General features: G+C 33.3%; 1 protein-coding gene across 4 annotated transcripts; it reads right to left on the bottom strand.

Annotated features, from left to right (window-relative positions):
• Window positions 1–1,279: 1,279 nt before the first annotated feature.
• On the bottom strand, window positions 1,280–19,561 carry LOC148610270 (peptidyl-prolyl cis-trans isomerase FKBP4-like). Of its 4 annotated transcripts, none has more exons than XM_088542583.1 (9): window positions 19,249–19,561; window positions 17,599–17,763; window positions 13,449–13,547; window positions 12,005–12,255; window positions 9,983–10,066; window positions 6,679–6,915; window positions 4,907–5,098; window positions 4,077–4,264; window positions 1,280–3,028 (listed from the first exon to the last, which is right to left on the bottom strand). In XM_088542583.1, exons 1-8 carry the CDS (start codon window positions 19,463–19,465, stop codon window positions 4,103–4,105), a joined length of 1,407 nt encoding a protein of 468 aa, XP_088398709.1. In that variant the 5' UTR covers window positions 19,466–19,561; the 3' UTR covers window positions 1,280–3,028; window positions 4,077–4,102. The 4 variants fall into 4 exon arrangements, with proteins under 4 accessions (XP_088398709.1, XP_088398711.1, XP_088398712.1 ...); XM_088542585.1 differs by lacking the exon at window positions 9,983–10,066 and adding an exon at window positions 9,853–9,936; XM_088542586.1 differs by lacking the exon at window positions 4,077–4,264.
• Window positions 19,562–22,305: the final 2,744 nt, after the last annotated feature.

Here is a 22,305-nt window from a genome sequence, read left to right as displayed (position 1 = left end):
CTCCTCCCACGACAAGCTGCTGACAGTGTGACTTTCTCCATAACAAACTCAGTCGACTGAGTGATTTTCCCTCCTCAACAACCTCTGTTCACTGAGTGACTTTCCCTCTCCAACAAGTTCTATTCACTAAGTGACTTTCCCTGGCCTACAAACTCTAGTGACAGTGTTAAGACTTCAAATTCTTTGATTCTACAAATTTTTCTCCAACAAACTCTGGTCTGTGTGACTTTCTCTCCCAAACAAACTCTTGTATGGGTAACTACTTTCTCACTTACAAACCCTAGTAACTAAGAGACTTTTCTCTCCATTAAATTATGTGTGACTTTCCCTCCCAACTAACTCTGGTCTGTGTGACTTTTCTTCCCAACAATCCCTAGGGACTGTGCGACTTTTCTTCATAACAAACTTAATTGAATGTGTCAAGTATGTGACTTTTTCTGCCCAACAAGCTCTTTTGACTATGTGACTAGCTCTGTTGACCGTGGGACTTGCACTCCCCAACTCATTCAGATGACTGTGTGACTTGCACTCCCCAACACATTCAGTTGACTGTGGGACTTGCACTCCCCAACACATTCAGCTGACTGTGTGACTTGCACTCCCCAACACATTCAGTTGACTGTGTGACTCTCACTCCCCAACAGACTCAGTTGACTGTGCCATTTTCCCTCACCAACAAACTCAGTTGACTCTGGGACTTTCACTCCCTAACAATCAAACTCTGTTTAGTACGCGACTTGCCCCCAATCAATCTCAGTTCAGTATGTGGCTTTCCCTCCCAATCAAGCTCTATTTTGTACATGACTTTCCCTCTCAATCAAACTCTGTTTAGTACGCAACTTTCCCTCCTAATCAAGCTCCGTTTAGTATGCAACTTTCCCTCACAATCGAGCTCTGTTTAGTACACAACTTTCCCTCCAAATCAAGCTCTTTTTAGTACGTGGCTTTCCCTCCCAATCAAGCTCTGTTTAGTACACAACTTTCCCTCCCAATCAAGCTCTGTTTAGTACGCAACTTTCCATCCCAATCAAGCTCTGTTTAGTATGCAACTTTCCCTCCCAATCGAGCTCTGTTTAGTACACACCTTTCCCTCCCAATCAAGCTCTGTTTAGTACACAACTTTCCCTCCCAATCAAACTTCATTTAGTACACAACTTTCCCTCCCAATCAAGCTCTGTTTAGTACGTCACTTTCCCTCCCAATCAGCCTCTGTTTAGTATGTGACTTTCCCTGGCCTACAAACTATGATGACAGTATTTGGCCTCAAAAAAGAAACTGATAATGACGTTTTATTTATTTTACTACAGACTTGAGGGAATGTACACAATCACATAAAATCATTCAATGTCTCAATCACTATTTCACACAAACAATAAAAAGAATGGCAAATTTCTAATTATTTGTCTACAACTTCAAATTATCATCTTTTTTTATAATTGATACTTTTAGATGAATATTAACCTAAAAAAAATGTTCACATTATCTGTTACTATCAGCATAATCAGTGATGCAACAAGTTCGACATTCAATTTACAAATTTTTTTTCCAGACATTAATTACTAAAACTGTCCAGAAATTTTGTCATTTATTTCTTTTTACAGTAAAAACGGTATAAAAAACCCTTAAATACCTGGGTTTTTTTTACCCTAAACCAAACCTATTTTTAAGTCCAAGAGGGGTTTGGTTTAGACAAGGTTCACTGCTGGCTAAGTGCTGACTGTTCTTAGGGATTTAGGTTCACAATTTTTAATTTAATTCAACCTATTTGTTTAATTTTAATTGTTTCTTTTTTGCAAACATTGTATAACAAATAAATACCTAAAAAATAATAAAGATAATAAAAAAATCATAGACAAAACATAGCTTCATATACATACATGTACACCTTTATTACCAGTATTACTGTAAATGAACTTTTGTTTCATAGGTTAACATGATTTTATGCTGCACCTGTCTAACATTAAGAAATATATATATGCTGCATATATTGAAATTTATTTTTAGTTCATTGATATCAATTCTCTGTAAGCATCAAAAGGATCCTAAAAATGTTGGCCATGGTCATGTTACAGATTGCATTGATATTATGCCTACATGTATATAACTATATTTAGATATATGCAATAAAATTTTCAAATGGTGATTGGTTTCCATGGTAACAGCAATGGTTTGAACATGTACGCAAGGTAAGCCCTAGTTGAATTTAAAGAAAAAATGAAATCACTGAAGAATCCCCCCAACCCAATTCCAAATTTTTTTACCACTACTGAGATAAAAATTAGCAGTCCCCCAGTAGCCCATGGCTACTATATTTTGTGCTAGACTACCAAACTTTTGGGTAAAATTAAATTGTACATATATAGAAAATAATAACCAAAAATATGGTCTGGGCTACCAGCTTGAATTTCCTAAGTTTTACCCTGTACCACTTGAGATCTTTTTTGAGGGACCCAAAAGGGGATCTTGTTCTTTACCAGGATATGAAAAAAATATTGTGTTGATAATTATAACTAGAATTATAAACAAAGTAAATTATGACATTTAACACATAGAACAAGAGAAGTGATCTGATATGTTTTCCACAATATAATTTTAAATATAGTCGGTCAGTATCCAAAATTTAGAGATAATAGACACAGCAACCTACTAGAGCTATATACAGAAATCTAATTCTAAATTAACATACTGATCTTACTTATTTAAAGCAATCCTTCAAAAAATAACAGACCTTGCCTGTAAATGATGACAAATGAAGCAGTCATCAGCATTAGTTGTTCTCACAGCTCTTTTATCAACCGAAGTGACTTCAATAACAATGGCACTTATTTATATAACAACATTTACTAAAATATCTTCTCAATAACAAAAAAAAAATTTATAAATTTTTGGTCACATTACACATAACACAAAATAAATTGCTTATTAAAATCCTTCACCAATGTGAGTCCTATGTTTCCATGGGCTCAGCACCCTCTGTCTTTTCTCCAGTTTTGGACTCAGAATCTTCAGTGGGTTCTGCAGGTTTTGTCTATAACAAAATAAAATTTCAAATCTAAATTTTGCTGGTTGGAAGTTTTAGTTTACTTGAAATTTCTTTTTTTCATTTAGTGGAGATTTCGTTGAAATATTTGATGATAAGAGTTGTTTTTTTTAACACAATTTGATTTCAGAGATGGTTCAAAGGCAACTGAAAACCAGTGAGATTGTCAACCAACGAAATAATATAGCAGATACAAAGTTGTCTTGGGACAATTAAACAAGAAAAGATTGCTATGTGTAGAGGTATGTCCCATGCAACTGCAAAAAAATAGTTAAAGCTTGAAAGTTAAATAACTCCTATTCCTATAGAATTAAAATTGTGGAGTAATAAGACAAAATACATATTGTCACTAACAATCCAACAAAATTTGAACATAATCTGTTCAGCCATTTGTTAAGTTGTGTCCACAAAGTGTTCCTATAGAGAGGCATATACAAATTTAACGAAGTTCCTTAACTCCTGTCAAATTTGTCAAATTTAAATGTTGACACAATCAAATCATATACATATGGTTACTTAACAATCTTACACAATTTGAACAAAATCTGTAGAGCAGTTTCTTAAGTTGTGTCCACTAAGTGTTCCTATAGAGAAGTATATACAAATTTAACGTAATTCCTTAACTCCTGTAAAATTTGTCAAATCTAAATGGTGGCACAATCTACGTGATCTATTCAACTACACATGGTGAATAACAATCTTACAAAATTAGAACTAAACCTGTTGAGCAGTTTCTGAGGAACTACATCCACAAAGTATTCTTATTGTGTAGCATGAACAAATTTAACAAAGTCCCATAGCTCAAGTAAAATTGGCAAAATCTGAATGGGGGGGGGGGGGGGCAATATGATCATTTACATATGGTGAATATCAATCCTACAAATTCAAACAAAATCTGCAGAACGATATCGGAGGGATGCATGCACGGAAACCAGTATTTCTATGTCCCCTTCTGCATAGAGGCAGGGTAGAATAAAATACAACTGATGCAAAGGGTCAACATTGATTACTTCTAATTGAGCCTGTAAATCATTACCACAAAAAGTGAAACTGTTTTTTTTTTCAGTCATCATCTCTATTTCTCCTGCCATGGTGATTAGTTTTAGGTTCAGGCATTGTTTCCCCAAAGGCTTCACACTCTTGTTGCAATGTCAACATGCCATCTGCCATTTCATTTCTCCACTCCCCTATACTTTCCATCCCATCAGCGTAGCCAGTAGCTGGCTAGAAAATAAAAAGGACAAACGTCATACAGAGCATGCCCTTCCTTAACCAATGAGAAAATTACTGTATTTCCTTTCAATCCAATAGTGAATTTTTTTATCATCGATTCTCTCAAGATTTAAAAATATGCAATGAACAGCCTTATCGACATACATGTATATTAAGGAATCTTATTGTTTAAAAAAAAATTCTTCCCATGGTTGAAAAACAAATTTCAGTTCATCTTCAGCAAATTATTCAAAAATAAACTTGAAAAAAAAAATCTAATAAAATTATGAAACTTATTGAAACCCCTACCATATAAACATTTTTCAATTTCAAGTAATGAAGTTAAAAAAAACAAATGTAAAAAAAAATAGTCACATAATCTGTCTTAAATTCAGTTTTTCAAAATAATATTAGTTTTTAAAAAGTTTTTTCCCAAAGTCTGTACAGGTACTTATACATATCAAATCTATAAACAACACTTCACAACCATGCATACCTGTAATGGGATTTGTCCTTTTTATTTTCAGGTAAAGCAATATTTGAAATTGGGGTGGGATAACAGTCTAGGAGTAAACTTCAAAACTCCAGCAATCAGATTCAGGAAAATCCAAACCTGGCCCAGTATTAAACAAGATTAATGGGATGAATACTTACATTGCGGGCATCCTGTTCTGCAAATTTATTGAACATTCCTGCATAAATGTGTTTTTCTTTATCTTTAAATTCTTTTAATTTTCTTGCACAAATCACAACATGATTTTTAGCGGCTTTATTGTTAGGTTCAAATTTTAGGACTTTTTCATAGTCCTCCTTGGCTGCTTCGTAATCATGAACATTGAAATAACACTGAAAATAGAAAAAAATGGAAAGTGCCGCAGAAAAATAGTAACAATGCTTTTACATTTAGATTTAGTTTACTTCATTAGTTTTGCAGATTTTGGATACAGTAGCTATTCCTCCTCTTCAATGGGCACCAAAATTTAAACATTGATGATAAAGTGCCATAATAGGGACTAAGCATCAGTGACATCCTTAATACATGTACAAATGTATGTAGATGCTCAAACATCTAAGACTCAAAATTGTTATGCTGGAAGACACATATCTTAGAGATGACATCTGTAATTCAATTAGGAAGTAATCATTTCAGTTTTGTGTTATACATAGTCTCTGCTATTCCTGTCAGTTGAAACATCAGCGAAATAACATCATAGCTGTGCATCATGGACCTAGTTAAATTTTATTTCAATAAATATATTTCAGTCACAGCTTATAATAATATTAGTAAAATTGTAATACTTATATAAGTATATATGTATTGGCTTCTTGTGATTTCTTTTGATTTTCTCAGTTTTCTCTTTTACACCATTTGCTATTAAGTAGCACTCCATTTCAGAATCAGGCAAAATGTGCTTCATGGTCGGAAAGACTACACATTTTTATTTTTTATATTTTGTTTGAAATAATTATGTAAAAAGAGTGTAACATATGGCTTTTCATATAACCCTTGTTCAAAAAGGATTGGCTTTGGTAAAATTGAATATGATACAAACATATCACTGATTTAAAGAGTTATGTCCCTTACCCTAGGTCTACCTCCTTAATGGTAGTCTATTTGTCTATTGATGAGCATTGTTGACAGTAAGGAGAATACTTAACTCAAAAATAAAACTTAAACTGTGAAAATATCAATTATAGTTTTTTCGAGGAGGATAATCATCATACTTGATTTAACTGTCAACAAAAGAGTGAAAACTGTAAAAAGTAAAAAAAAGTATCATAACAGTAGATTTTATACTTGAAAAATGTGAAAACTAGCCTTAAATATGTTAAAGCAAAGGAAAATAAGCTCTTTATCAAATACATTATGCGATGTTTTTTTTTTTTTAAATTGAACAGAACCCTTTAACACATGGTAACCATGCAATTTTCATTGAATAAAATTTCTTTCTTCTTTCCAAAAATCAATGCAAAACACCCAAATTTTCATTTTAAAAATTCCAATATCTTTTGTTTGATAGCTGGTGACAACAAAATGTGTTTTGAAACTGAAATTGTAAAATGTGTAATTATATTAATGTTAGAAATTTGCTCTATCTTACTCCCTTGGACTATCTCAAACTTATGCATGCCAAACACTCAACATAATGGCTGATATTGTTAAATGAGCCGAAGGCCTAATATAACACCTGTGTTTCTGCTAACCATACCAACCCTAATTTTTGGTGCCTACCCTTAAGATTTTTTTGGCCATTTTTTGACAAGCATTATTAAAGTCTGGATGTGTCTCTAAAACAAGCCAGTCAAAAATTTTGAAAAAGTTTAGCCTACCTACCCACCCTAGTTTTTTAGAGCACGTAAGCTGAAACACATGTATTTCATTTTCTTGGCCTAAATGAAGATGAACTAAATGCACTGATACATACTGTTGCTTTTCTGAAGAAAGCTTTAACATTTTTTTCATCAAGTTCCAAAGCTTTATCACACTCTTGTCTGGCTTCCATGTAATTCTCCATTTTAATCAGACACATTGCAATGTTTAAATGCGTAGCTAGCATCAAACTGTCCCTTTTTTCTTTGTTTTCAGCCTGTAAATCTGTTTCATATTCAAGATACTTTTTCACTTTTTTATAAAACTGCATGGCTTTCTTGAAATTACCTTTCTAAAAAATAAAAAAATAACAAAAACATTACTTGTAATTCACTATTTCCAAACTATCATACACTTCACTTTAAACATTAATGTAATTTCTCCACTCTCCATAGGGAGATAAAGTCAGTTGAACAAAAGTATCTCCACCCAACACGAAAAATATTATTTCAAAATATGGCTGTAGTATTCTTTGTCGGTCTACATCCAAAGATACATTTGATGATTCTGAAACATTTCAGTTATGCTCAGAAAATTTTATTGTAAAGCAATAAAATGCAGCAATCTTATCTAAGTTTTTACATTGGTGCAGACATGGTGGAGTTAAAGTCAAGTAAAAAGGTCATCCCATTACGGAGATTGGAAAAATTAAAATACAAGTATCTATTGGTGAAAGCGTGTAGTACATTTATATAATTACAAGCTAATCATTCTACTACTGATAAATACCTTTATGTCAGTAAAACTGTTGGTATATAGTATAATATATTTGGTACACATTTATGAGGAATTACAAGAGCTTATCAGTCAGCAGGGGTAGGTCCAAGTGAGGGCGTAATGGGCATACCTTCCAACTTTTCAAAGAAAAAAAAAAACAAAAAAACAAAAATCTATCGAAATCTAAATATTGTATTCAAATATGGCAATTTATCATATTCATCATAATCTACTTTACTTTTATACTACATCTCGTACATGTAATTTACGCCTCCCCTTCATAAAATCCTGTATCTTCTCCTGGTCAGTGCCAGTTGTACTCCATGTTAAAGACAAGATGATGCTTTTGATTTCATTTATAATGATTTTAAGCAGAAAATTTGAATAAACAGGAGAAATGTCTCCAAATGTTGCTAAATCTCCTGCTTTGACACAGGTGAGTGAATGGAAGAATGTTGATTTTTTCATCCGGAGACACTTGCCAAAAGCAGGAGACTAAACACCTATGCATACAATGTTTTCCTTCACAAACAACCCAAGACATAAGGTAGTACAATACAGATAGGTCATTTCTGAATATTTGGTCTCATTTTGTTGAAATAAAGCTGTTTTGAGGCAGTCCGCATAGAAATTCCTAGTTTTTGACATAAAAAAGTGCACATTTTTGAAATCCTTGGTGAGTGCAGGTTCAAGTCACTTATAAGTAATTTAGTGATTATTGTTATAAAATCCAGTAGCCATGGTAACATACTGAAAAAAAAATATTACTGAGTTTTAGTACAAATCAGGGGTGCCTTTCTAAAACTAACAGCCAATTACTATGTTTTATAAAATATCAGGCACTTAGACACTACCACAGGATGAAAGCATGCAGGGAGTAGTTGGAAAAAGGGTAAAAATAATAAGACCCTTTTAGATTCATTCTCTCACCATTTTAGTTCCAAAAGTTCGTGCGAAATAAGATATTTTGAAAATCAGCCATCTAATGCTGAGGGGAGAACCTAATATAGCAGGGGACTGAAACGTTCCGGATACCATTCTTCCTTTAAATTACACCTGTTTACCATTACAAACCTTACATCTGTCTACGTATAAATGCTTAACTACATTAAACAATATATCCACCAAATTCAACTTTTAATTTTAAATTTTACAAAATTTGACCGGGGGTAACTTGGTGTGCGAAACAGTGCGCCTTAATGTCACTGTATAGTGCACTCTAAGTCAGACACTTAACAGTACCATAGAGTAATACACATTATAGATAACCCTTATTACTACACATATATATATGAGATCTCAAACAAATACATATGCACAATAAAAGTAATAACGCCATAAACAAATGAAACTTTTTTTAAAAAGTAAAGGACAAATGCATACACTTAATAACTACCTCTGAGTAGGCTTTTAAAAGATTTTAACAGAAAAAGTATAAAAAGTTTTTTTTTTAGATAAAGGGTAAGCAGTGTAGTAGAACAGTTACATATACATGTAAAAATCATTTCATCACTAGAAAAACCTGTTCCCTCCCAAGAAACCAAATAATCAAAATACAAAAGAAAAAAGAACAGGATATGTGATGATGTTCAAGTTAAAAATTAAGAATGCATGAAAGTTTTATTGAATTTCATTCAGCAGGTTTGGAAGAGTAGTGGATAGGAAGTGTCTCCTCATTGGTTGAGGAATGACATAGTCAATACAATGTATTTAGAATCAAGAGAGCCATAAAGTCATTCAGAGGTAAATAGGAAGTTGCACAATTGCATCCTATTTTAGGACTATTCCATAAAAAATGTGCAATGGGGCAGAATGCCCATGAAATTTAGGAGTACCACCAACACATTAATATAAAAAGCCATACATTTATCCTATTAGAAGTTATATTTTCACTCCTCATCAGCACATTAAGTAACTGTGTTCTGCCCCAAGAAATAATTTTTTCTGGAATATCTCTTATCAAAAAAATATTTGGGAGTTTCACAGAATTATATTCAGTTGTTTTAAAGGAGACTGGGGACAGGATGGGTGGTATTATCACTATATGAACCTATACCTTCCACTTTTCAAACCCAGTGTATGTTTTTAGTGTGACTATTTGACATTTTGGTTTATTTTGAAGAAGTGTCATTGTATCTTTACCATGGAATTTCTTACTTTTGTTGTCAGGACCTTTCAGAGCTTACGTAAATGTGAATTTACACTTATTGATGACCTTCTGGTGATCTCTGTATTTACATTTTTAAAAAAATGATATACGATGGTGCATTTGTTGCATTTCATCACATCTGTTTCTATTTCTATTGTATGAAGACAGACAGAATATTTTACAGCACATATACCATGTAAATTGATGTGTTCTAATCTTATCCACCATACTATTTAACCGACAAACAGATGTATTTTCAGCCTTTGTGTAGTGCATTTTTAGCGAAGTTCAGAGAAGTTTCAAGGAGAAAAGAAACTTATTAGGTTAAGCAGATAATTTAAATCAACTATATATTCTGCCTACCTTAAAGTACCCATTTCCCTTAGTCTTACTTTTTTCCGCTATTTCAGACCTTCCAAGAGTGTTTGTGTCCCATGGCTCCTTTTCCTAAAACAGATACCACAAAGATTTCAGTTACATATTATTTTCCTACCTTGAAGTAGTAAGTCCCTTTGTTTTTGGCTATATCAGATTGTTCTAATTTCTCATCAGATGACAAATCCCACGATTCTTTGGCCTGAAAACAGAATAAACAGTTTACAGGGGATAAACAACAGAGTTGCCCATCAATAATGGAAGTTAAATGTAACAGAGTTAGAAATATTAGCCTGCCTAGCAACCCGAGACTGGCTATTTATTGGCAGGGCTGGCTAATTTTAGAAAAAAATTATATAGCCACATAGTAAATATATTGAAAAATTTCATTCAGGACTGGCTGGAATTTGAATGAGTTTCATACCAGTTTGTAAGAGATTTTGTCTTTGGTCATACCAGTGATCTTCCAATCCTTATTCAAAAGCTGAATTTGGGCCACATTCCCAAAAATGAACATGCACAAAATTTCCCTAATTTCAAGTGAAATTCCCAATTGTGACTTGAAACATAATCTTAAGATTTGTACTTGACAGAAGTGGAGATTTATGAGATGTACTAAATCCTTTCTCAACTCTACTGTATGAAATTTGTTATCTAGAGGTCACCTCTTGGACTTAAATACGAAGTGTACGATGTAAACTGTAATTGTTTTCATTAAGGATTTCAATTAGAATTTTTCTATATAAACAAATGTAAACACTGTATTCACCAATGATGAATTTACGAAGTCAACAAACACAATGGAAATTGGCAAATTTGGAAGTAAATATACAGTAAAAAATAATGGTAATATCTGAATTTAAAATAGCAGAATTCCCTAAAAAGCTGAAAAAATCATGTCTAATTAAAAATCCTTGCCCTCATTTCTCAAAGCTGCAATTTTCACAATCTTTTTTCCAATTACAGGGGCCTAATCTTCCACAATATTCACAGCAGGTATTCCCCTCCCTCAAATAATTTTTAAAAGTCTGTCAATTTAAAGACAACAGAATCAAAAAGAGGGGAGTACCTATAATCAATATGTCATAGAAAGCCATTACTTAAATTAACTTCCTAAAATTGAATTAATAAAATACTTTGCAGGGGCAGCTTGATACCACCGTAAAGTTTAAACCCTGAACGGTTGGGGAAAATACACACACATCATTCAAGCTTTATACAGCTCTGAATTCTGATTGCAATTAAATACTTGAAACAGGAAAAGAATTTGACCAGAATCAAAGTTGTTACTTTTGGCCCTATATTTCCTCAATCAGACCATCCTTAAAATCATTCCCAGTCTTCCTGGGGGGTATGGTACCTTGTGGTACAATTTCGAAGAGATCCATTCACTTTTACTGAACTTATTATCTGTACATCAGGAATATGTTTGTTTCAGACCCCTTAAGTCATTCATCTGGTGGTATGGCACCTTGTGGCACAATTTAAAGAAATTACTATGAATGTATTGGTATTTGTGGGGTACAAAAGGAAATTTCTAATTTGTTTGTTTGATGGAGTTCCAAATCGAGGAATCCACAAACTGAATTTTTTTCCTTAACCCACCAAAATTGCTATCCAAGAACAGAAATACCTTTACAGTAATTCACTTTAATCAAGTAATTATCAGTGCATCAGAAAGATGCTTGTTTCTGACCCCTTTCTTGTTAACCTTATGCCTAAACCCTTTTAACCTACAACCCCAAAAATTACTCCCAGCCTCCTTTGGTGGTATGACACTTTGTGGTACAATTTCAAAGAGATACATTCACATTTATTCAAGTTATTGTCCAAGCATCATGAAAATGCTTGTTTCTGGCCTTTTCTTGGCCCTCATTCCAGTTTTAATGCTTTGTGGTTCATGCAGCATAAACTGACCCAAATTGATTATTCCACATAACATGATCAAAAATTAAAAACAATTCTTAAATGGTTCAAGTTACAACCATCAAAATCAATCATAGGCTTCCGTTTTTATTGTGTGGACAGATAATGTCTTCAGATGACAACAATGCCTACAAGGACAGCATGATACTATTACACAACCACAAAGAAAGTACTTGGCTTATAACCCCATGATCTTGAATGCTATTCACCATACCTTTTCAAAACTCAACATTTCAACCTCATATTCCAGATCAGCTCCAGCAGGAATATTAAATTCCGCCTTTCCCTCGGCACCATAAGCTTGCGAAGCTTTGATTTCAAACTTCGATTTTTCATACTGCTTCATTTTTTTAACGGCTTGTTCCAATCCTGGGATTATGCCTTGTTCATCAGCTTCACCAACAATAAATTCTACCTCCCTGTTGTCTTCAAAGACATTGCCTTTGCACGAAGCTGTGTACTTTACTACAAATACATATATGAAGCTGAACAATTACAGGTAAATTATGATTAGGAACAGTGATTTACAGTAAATACATCAGTTTTAAAGTTGAGAAGGAAAACATCACAGCGAGCGCAACAGGCCAAGATGTGATGTTCTGTCGAAACGTTATAAAATATGTGTATGCTGAACTTGTTCCATGTCAGACTTAAATCTTCTATTGTTTTCAGTATGAGTTATTGGTGATGTCAAATAACTTACACATCTCACAGTGGGCAATTTGATAAAACCATTAATTTCAAGGGTAAAAACAACAAAAAATGTAACATTTAACACCAGAAGAGAAATATCAAATGATTTCATATATGTACATCAGCACCTACATATGACGTTCTTCCTAAAGTGACCTTTTTGTCAAAATGCCATCAGGGGTTTACAAGGAAGGCTGATTTATAATTAGGTAAAGGAATCATCTGCACACCTGACAAAATGGTAAAAAATATGATGCAAAATCATTAAAAATAAAAGTTTAATTTGTGGCGGAGAGATGGCTCTTATTTCTTGCCACATCACATATTCAAGTAAAGTTTTAATGTCATTGAGTATTTTATTTAACTTCTCAACATCCTGTACATTTACAGAAGTTTTCAATTTCGCTTCTGATAAAAGTTTTTTTTTAAAAAAAGCCTTCCTCCCTCATCAACTTTTTTAAAAAGTGGCCTGAGAACCTTGGCATTTTCTTGTATGGCCTAAGTAACACTTACAAGATCTGTGGACAAACAGTCAGAGGGATTCTTAATAATATATACCACTAGAACTTTACTAAATACTTCACAGCGTACTCATAAAATACATCTTGACCAATAAGGAATGTCATGAAAAATAGTAATCCCAGAATGCAATACAGTTTCTGAATTAGTCCATTTCAAAACAACTCATAAACGAAAAGTTGATCGTAACTTATGACATTTACAATAAAAAAAATAGCACTGTGACATAATAACTTAGAAGAAATTTTACACTTGCAACTATTTGTGAAAACGTCTTTAGGCGTCAATTACACAAAAGCTTGTAAGAGTAAAAATGATCGTATCTTATGACATTACAATAGAAAATAGTATTGTGACATCATAATTTAATATAAATTTTACATTCATGACTTAATTATTGTAAAAAGATCTGCTTGACATTAATCCATGAACTTCCTTCTACCAACCTTTAACAGTAGCTCCATCATTAGGAGTTGTATATTTCTCTCCTTTCTTTAAAATTCTCCTCATAATGGATCCATCCTTCTCTTCTGATATATCCTCTCCTACAATCAATACATCAGGATTTTATTTTAAGTGGATACATTTCTTTTTCCTGTACTGCTTATGCCAAAACAAAAAATAGTCTTGATTCCTGCTACCAACAAGAAAACATTAGGGTAAGTAGGTAGGGAATAATAGGATAATTAATTGGAAGGAGTGATTAACCAAAATATGATCACAAGTGCCAAAGAATGCTTAGATTTAACGAGTGTGCGGAACTTGTTCTGCGCACAAGTTTAATCTTACTGCGTTCTTGGCACGAGTGACCTAATTTTGGTTATTCACGATAACCAATTGATTATCCTAATTATTATATAGATTTCCTATTTTATATAGATAAAACATAGGAAACAACCAGGATCGACTTCATAAAATATAACACAAAATTTGCATGGCACCTTAGCATTGTGCCATGCAATTCGTGTAATATACCAGTTTGTTGTTGGTTTACATGTGTCCAGTTTGTGTACTACAACTCAAATTTATGTCCTTAATTTAAGCCTGTATGAACAAACATGTTTAACCCCGCCACATAATTATTTGTCTGTCCCATGCCAGGAAACTGTAGTCCAATGGTTGTCATTTTTTTTTTTTAATTTCCATTGATATTCGTTTTTATGCTTTTTTAATTTATAGAATTTTAGGAAACTCTGTTTGTCCCCACTCCAACGTTAAGGTTATATATATATAGATTCTGTTTGTCACCATATGTCACTGGGTGACCGCAGTATTTTATAAAATGTTATGAAACTCTGTTTGTCACCGCTGTCCCCGCTCCTATGTTGAGATATTGTATAGATACTGTTTGTCACCGCGTAACCGCTCCTTTTTGTAAAATTTTGTAAAGGCTCTGTTTATAACCGTTGTTGGTTATGCTCACCCCTTTATTGCTTTATATGTCATTGGTGACAAAATGCATGCCAACTAAATTCACACCCGAAATAAGGACATATCTACTTTTTTTTTTTTTGTATTGTTTGTTTTTGTTTTGTTTTGTTCTTTTTGGGGTTTTTTTTGTATACAGAATAGTTCCACAGTATTTATTTTGGGGCCTTGCACAGCTTAAAATTGCTTTATGGTATGGATTTTGCCCATCATGAAAGATCGTGTGGCGACTTGTAAAAGTTAAATTATTCGTTGTTTGGCATTTGGTGGATGATCATATTTTGGTTATGCACGATAACCAAATGATTATCCTATTTATTATATAGATTTCCTCCATTATTCCTTGCTATTTTCAACATAAATTTCAAATTTTGTGAATGGTGGATTGATTTCAAAGTTGTGAAGTTTTGGGGCGAGAAAGTCCAAGAATAAAATTACCAAATTTATTTCAGTGTGAATTATCAAAATTTATTTCACTGGGAAAATTCAATAAAACACTGCTATCTATATAATAAATAATTTTTTTTTTTTTTTTAATATTTTACATGAAGTTAATGGGTAAACAAACTAGACTTAAAAGGTTGTGGAGCGAACATGACTATAAAATGTTTAGGATAGGCAAAAAAATAGGGTAGGTATGGAAGCAGGAAATGGACATTACATATATTTTTTTGGCCTCAGATAAAAGTGGTCTACAAGCTTATTCACAGTGATCAAATTTAAGGGGATGTGAATCTGCCAAATGCAAGTTAAAATTCAATTTTGCTAGTAAAAATATTTCCCCTCACTAAAGGTTGCTTGTGAAATTCTTCATGTAGACACTTCGATTTAGCAAGTGTAACATTTACAGTACTTCCTAAATTATCAGCTAGTGAAATCCTTAATTTCCATCCCATGTTCACAATTAGGGAGTAAAGACTTGTCTTCTAAATATGAACAAATTGGCTGAAGTTGCCTTGCCTGATAGTCACCTTTTTTGTGCTGAAGTTTTCAAATTGCAAAATAAAACATTTCGCATGTTTCATATCTCCCAGTACTATTACCCAGACAATTGGTGTGGTACCTCATGTCTGACTCAGTGGTAGCAATATCACTATTTTTGTTCATTATAGGCTTGGCACATACAGGCAAAGTTCTCAGTATGTTATTTAATTGAATCCATAAATGCTGCATGTGGTTATTCAATACGATTTAGACAATATAGTAAATTTGCATCCAACAATATGTGTTCAATATATATAATTTCAACTTCATTGTGTCCAAACATAAAACTAAATTATCTACTGTCCAAAAGTGATCTCAAGCATATCTGTCCTAACCAAGCCTGTCCTTGCTAAACTCTTCCAAGTAAGTACTTTTAACCCTGTATTATCCCAGGGGTTTCATTAATTTTTCAGGGTGGAGGTACTTTACAGAAAGTAGGAGGTACCAAATAAATTTGGCAAGGGGTCTGAGGGCCACCTAAGGCCCTCAGTGGGTCCAAGGCAACACCCTGGTGGGGGATTCAGGGCGCAAAGCCCACCCCCCCCCCCCAGAAACTCCTGGATGTTAGCCTTTTTTAGATTTAAATTTTGACTTGACAATATGGGAATAAGTCTGCAATACTTGCTTAAGTTTTGTTTAAAATATATGAAATATGATGAATCATAATTGATTTAGTCTCAAAACCCTGAAATCCAGGAGCTCCCATTGATTCCCACCAGATACATTTCTAGACTTATGCTGATCAACTTTGTTGACTGTTTAATAATATGCCATCTTATATGAAATTTTGATAAATGTCATATTTTGTTCTTAGGCTTTTATTTACTTGTTAAAAAATTTGAACACTATAAACACATGCAAATAAAAGCATAGGAACAAAACTTAACATTTATTAAATGAAATTCCATAACATGTGGTGGTTCCTAGTGCTGATTATTTTCATAATAAAACTTTGTTGTTGTTTATCGCCTAATTATTACTGTGACATGTAGAGCAATTGCATGTGTTTTATTGTGAAATGTTGGTCAAAATATCATAGTCTGATAAGAAATTCTTTGCTTCTGAAAAAGAACAAGGCTGGCAGTTTTAGTCAGGTTGACTTTCAGACAGACAGAACTGTCTAAACATTACAATGTATTTATTTTCTATTTAAGAACTGGCAATAATAAAAATTTTGTCTATTGAAAAATAATATACATTTTACATGTGCATATTGTTTATTGCACTAAGTGCAATAAACAAAGTATGCACATGGAAAACTTATGTTATTTTTCAATAGACAAAATTTTTATCATAGCCAATTCTTATAAATTAATTTAAAAAATATTTTTGTCTTTAAACATGAGAAAAGTAGCTCTGACTTTAAATGAATGGGGGTGTGTCAATATTTTTTTATCCATTGAGATATAACAAAATTATTTTAACCAATCAGATTACAGTATTTTTCTCAAATCAATTTATCACAATCTGTAGCAGTGTTGAATCTCGGAGCCAATATTTTTTGTTATATTCTTGTGAGCAAAGGCCAGACATGTTCTTTTCAAACTTAGGGTTGCCAGAATATTTTTATCAAAACGCCCCCTCCCATCCAATCGAATGGTCGTCCTTTAAATCGTATTTGAATTCTGTAAAAGTCTATTTCATGTGTTGACTCGTTGCCAACACTAAAAATTCCTGCACTCGTCTGCACAAATAACAACAAATATCGGGAAAAATGACGGGTATGGGGCAATTCCAAATACAAATGGCATTTTTTTGTACACGTTTTCATAGAATATTCACCTGTGTTTAGCTTTTTGTTCAGTACCAAATAATCGGTGATTGACATTGTTAAGTCACCACGTTTTCTATAAATGGACAATATGTTAAATCATCGTAGGTTAAAGCAGTTTGACGATTAGATTCTGACGTGGACCTCGACGAAGACACCAATATAAACAATAATAAATACTAAATATCACGATTTTGGAGACATACCCATAGCCTACAGAAGGAACGATCTTAGATATCAATTTACTAGATTCTTCCTCATCATTTTTTTTTGCTTTTATTTTATTCTGCCGGTGCCAGATGCTACCGTAGCTGGGTAAAAGTACCTGGTACCAGCTCTTAATGAAAGCACTGATTATCCTTAAGTATTATTACTTAATATTGACCTTTCGCTAAAATAAAAATAAATCTCACCTTTCCATTCATAGAGCTCAACCTCAAATATCAGAGTAGCATTTGCAGGTATCTTTGGTAGTGAACCAGTTTTCCCATAGGCATACTCTGGTTGGCAGGTAAAACGGGCAAGTTCCCCTTTCTTCATAGTAGCAACACCTTGCTCCCATGCCTTTATAACACTTCCTAAAGTTAAAATAAAAAAATTCAGATTTCTTACTACAATATATATGTTTCTAAAATGTTCAAGCCACAAAACCAAGATTTACTTTTGAGGTATCGAAACTTTCCAGCCGTTGAAAATTTTTTTGGGAAGACCCGCGCCCTGGACTTTTTAATCTTATGTACACTAGGCCCGAACAATGTTGTGTCAAGTCCCAATCGATATAAATGCAATTTTGTTATCTGATATCCTTATGTATAATTCTATGTTTGCAGGGAAGAAGACACAGTGTCAATAGATTCCGTCTCCAGGTCTGATGCCTTGTCATCAGCTTTCCGTTTCTGCATTTTTTAACCGTGAAATTGTAATTGAGCAACGATGTTTTCCTCAAAAGTTCAGCAAAGAAATTTGATCTTTATCATTACAGCACTTGATTAATAAAATTTGTAGCATGTAAAAAAATGCATCTGATCAAGCGCAGGTGTGATTCAGACTTAAGAATGACTAATCAATAGATCGACCTAGTGAATACCCATTCTAAAAAAAAAGTTATAACTATTTATAGGTCAGGGAATAGATCGAGAAACTTGGCCCAAATAATGACAACAAAATCTTTCAAAAAATAGTTCTTATTTTTTTTAGATTTGTCATGCGTGACAGACTTATTTCATTGAAAAATGGCAAGTCCAAGGTGCAATTTTTTTAGTCCCGGGCGTCGGACTTCAGGAATTTTCAACCCCTCCTTTCATAGAAATCAATACACTCTTACCTGAGTTTTTTTGCTAACATATTAAGTTTCTAGAACCTGTCTATGGAGATCAGGAAAAATGTTATTCAAGCCACTATTTAAACTATCTTGATCAGTTCAAGTTAGAAACTGAAGAACATTCTTAGCCTTTATTTAATAGTGAGGACCTTGTGGAACTTTTTTATGCACGTACATGTAGATTCATTCACTGATAGCAAGAAAATACAACAGCAACATCTGTGAAAATATCGATGACTTAACTCAGTTTAAAAGCAGAAGTACATGTTGTACATGTGCATTTTAGGCTACAATGTAAGGCATTCTTGCCTTTTAATTAAGCAGGTGTTTTTACATGTATGTTCTCTGACCCTATTTTGGTTAAGACTGTGGCTGTAAACAAACATATTTTTTATGGCCTGATCTCTGAAAATGCACCTGGATGAAGGCTTTAATGCACATTGTAGCATATAAATAATACTTTTAAGGATTCAGAGATTGTTTATTATTTATACAAGAAACTTAAATTCACTACTATCGTGTGTAACTAGTGCCTACTGTAAATGCACAGGGATAAATATTCCAAAAGACTATATAGAAGAGTGCAAAAAAATTGCTGCAATATATAGATTTTCAATTAAAAGTGGGTTTCAACGGCAATACTATTCAATGCATGTATTCTACTTTCATTTTCACTTCACTAAAAGTCTAAATAAAATTACAAATGCATTACTGCATTGCACAGCTAATATTTACAACATACCTTTGCCGAGTTCAAATGTGAATTTTTCTCCCTTTGAACGACTAGAATCAAATTCTGTTCCGTCTTCCAATGTGCCAACATAATGAACTGAAACAGTGTCCCCGGTTTGTGGTTTTTCATCCCCTTCTCCTTCACGAATTATTTGCTTAATGACGCCTCCATCCTGATTTGGAGTAACATCGATTTTTGTAAGTTCCTCTACGTTTTCCTCCGGCATTTTCTTTGTTTCAGTTGCTTAATACAAACAGGGAAGCGAAAAGCGTGGTCTTCTAGAAATTTCGTTGATGCGGGGAATTTGAATTCAGGGGAGCGTAACCTTACCAAATTACTTTCCTTTCGATTACCTCTAGAATTTTCTTAATTGAAATCAGAAAAGCAAGGGAAGTAATTTCCCGAACTTTTATCTTTTTTTCTTATTCTATTGTAATTACCAAAATTTCAATGTTTATGTGATAAATCTTTACTTTTGTAGGACAGGGGCTATATGGTGACAGCAAAAACCAAAACAAAACAAAACCTTACACTCAGTATATTTATGAAAATTAGAAAAAAAAAGTGTTGATTCAAAAAACACCAAACAGAACTAATTTTAACCAAAGTATGCATGTACTAAATCAATCTATATCGATTGTTTGGATTTTAAGCCTCAAATAATCGTCAAATTACTGCAAAATAGCTAGGGATACAACATAGGAAACAACCGGGATCGACTTTATAAAATATAGCACAAAAATTCGCATGGCATCTTAGCATTGTGCATTTTGTGTAATATTCAAGTTCGTTGTTGGTTTAAAATTAAATTTAAGCCCATATGAACATACTTCTTTAACCCCGCCACATACTTATTTGTCTGTCCCAAGCCTGGAAACTGTAGTCCAATGTTTGTCGTTTTTTTTTCATTTCCATTGATATTCGTTTTTACGTTTTTTTTTTTATTTTATAAAATTTTATGAAACTCTGTTTGTCCTCGGTGTCCCCGCTCCAACGTTAAGATTAATTATATATAGAGAGAGATTGTTTTTCACCATATGTCACCGGGTAACCGCAGTATTTTATAAGATGTTATGAAACTCTGTTTGTCACCGCTGTCCCCGCTCCTATGTTGAGCTTCTGTATAGTTACTGTTTGTCAACGCGTAACCGCTCTATTTTGTATAATTTTGTAAAAGCTCGGTGTATAACCGTTGTTGGTTACGCTCACCCCTTCATTGCTTTATATGTCACCGGTAACAAAATGCATGCCAACTAAATTCACACCCGAAATAAGGACATATCTATTTTTTTTTGTTTTGTTTTGTTTGTTTGTTTGTTTGTTTGTTTGTTTTTGTTTGTTTGTTTGTTTGGGGTTTTTTTTTGTATACAGAATAGTTCCACAGCATTTATTTTGGGGCCTTGCACAACTTAAAATTGCTTTATGGCCCATCATTGAAGATCGTGTGGTGACTAGTAGAAGTTTAATTATTCGTTGTTTGGCATTTGGTGGATGACTGTATTATTGGCAATCATACCACATCTATTTTTATATTACATGGAACACCTATAGCTGAATGAACAAAGAACTTTCTGATATCCTGCATCTTTTTTGATGATGCTACGACTATTAATTTGCCTTTTCCTGTTTCTATATTTTCAAGTCGAAATTCAAATTAGGTCAAAACTGTGTCAAGTCTTGCATTCAAACTTGAGCCATATAATGCCACAAGATACATGCACCTTTTATCCCTAATTTGATATGTGTCTTGTAAAAACGCTTATATAGAGTTTCTAGGCATCTAGCAAGTTCCAGAGAAATGTACAATTAACATATATACGGCGGTCTAAGAATATGATTTCAACAAAAAGGTCTGGGGAAGGAAACACTAGTTAACCATGCACTTTTAAGTCCCTTAACACCTACAGCTCTATTCTCACATAATCTGAAAAACATCTAGTTTGGAAATAAAATATAATTTCTTAACACACGACCCAATAGCCAAATGGAATGATTATTACAAATAACAATAGCACTAGCTAGACCGCAGACCAACACCATTATCATAATTACTATGCCACCGTCTATAAAAGGTTCTATTTTTATTTGTCATCTTCTTTGCGATGTCACGAGGCAATAACCAGAGCAAAAATCTGTAAAGATTATTGGATCATTACACAATGTGTTTTCAGTCTAGTTGTCAGTTTGTAGTTGTTCTTTTGATTGGGCGGTTTTTTGTTGTTGTTTTTTGTTTTTTGTTTTCGTTCAGAGTGATATATTTGGCCTTATAAATAGTCATCAATTCATAGCTTTCCATTTCGGAATTAAGATCTAATGCAAAAGCGCTTCATTATGATAAATGCTGCTGTTCTCAAGTGCACGAAACAGTGACGGATACATCAGGATTGTTTCGAGGTTAGGTCGCCCATTTGTTTACAAGTCTGTTAAGAATTTGGCTCAAATGAGCAAATAAAAACACAGGTGGAACCCCTTTTTATCGGAACTACTGCATTTTTGTAATTAATCTGTCCCCGACATGTAATAGGGTATGTAAGTCTCGTCATTTGACCCCGTGATTTCACGAGAATGGATCCTAGTCTACCATTCAAAAGTATGGAGATTTGTCATTTAGAGAGCGTTGAGTTCAGTGTTAAGGGCAAAACATCTTTTTGTATAAAAAAATATACCGATAAAAATGACAAATATCTATTTCTAGATGATAAAGGTATTAAGAAAAAGCATAAATTAAAAGATTTTTCATTGTAATACAGTGCTTCGAGTACCCGGAAGAAAACAATAAAATGCAGATCGGTCTTCGGTTTTCAATACATTCTACGTCCGAAATTCCGGTAAAGAAAATGAAACTAGAACGAGACTTACATACCCTATATACACGCAAAGACTACCTTTTGGTTTGTACTCAGCATCCCTCTTCAAATTTTACTTTATAGATTGATTTTTAAATTGTCGTTGGGGTTTCCTTCCTAGCTAAACTTCAAATAGCTAATTGTGCGTCTAACATTTGTAGACAACTTGATTCTCGAAAATAAGCGAATGCTTTATGTGGTTAAATTTAAAAAATACAGA

Source organism: Perna viridis, chromosome 8 (assembly GCF_037379345.1).
Source record: "Perna viridis isolate PV_CMFRI_1.1 ecotype Kerala chromosome 8, ASM3737934v1, whole genome shotgun sequence".
In the NCBI taxonomy this organism is placed as follows: domain Eukaryota; kingdom Metazoa; phylum Mollusca; class Bivalvia; order Mytilida; family Mytilidae; genus Perna; species Perna viridis.
This window is presented reverse-complemented; position numbering and strand designations above follow the sequence as displayed.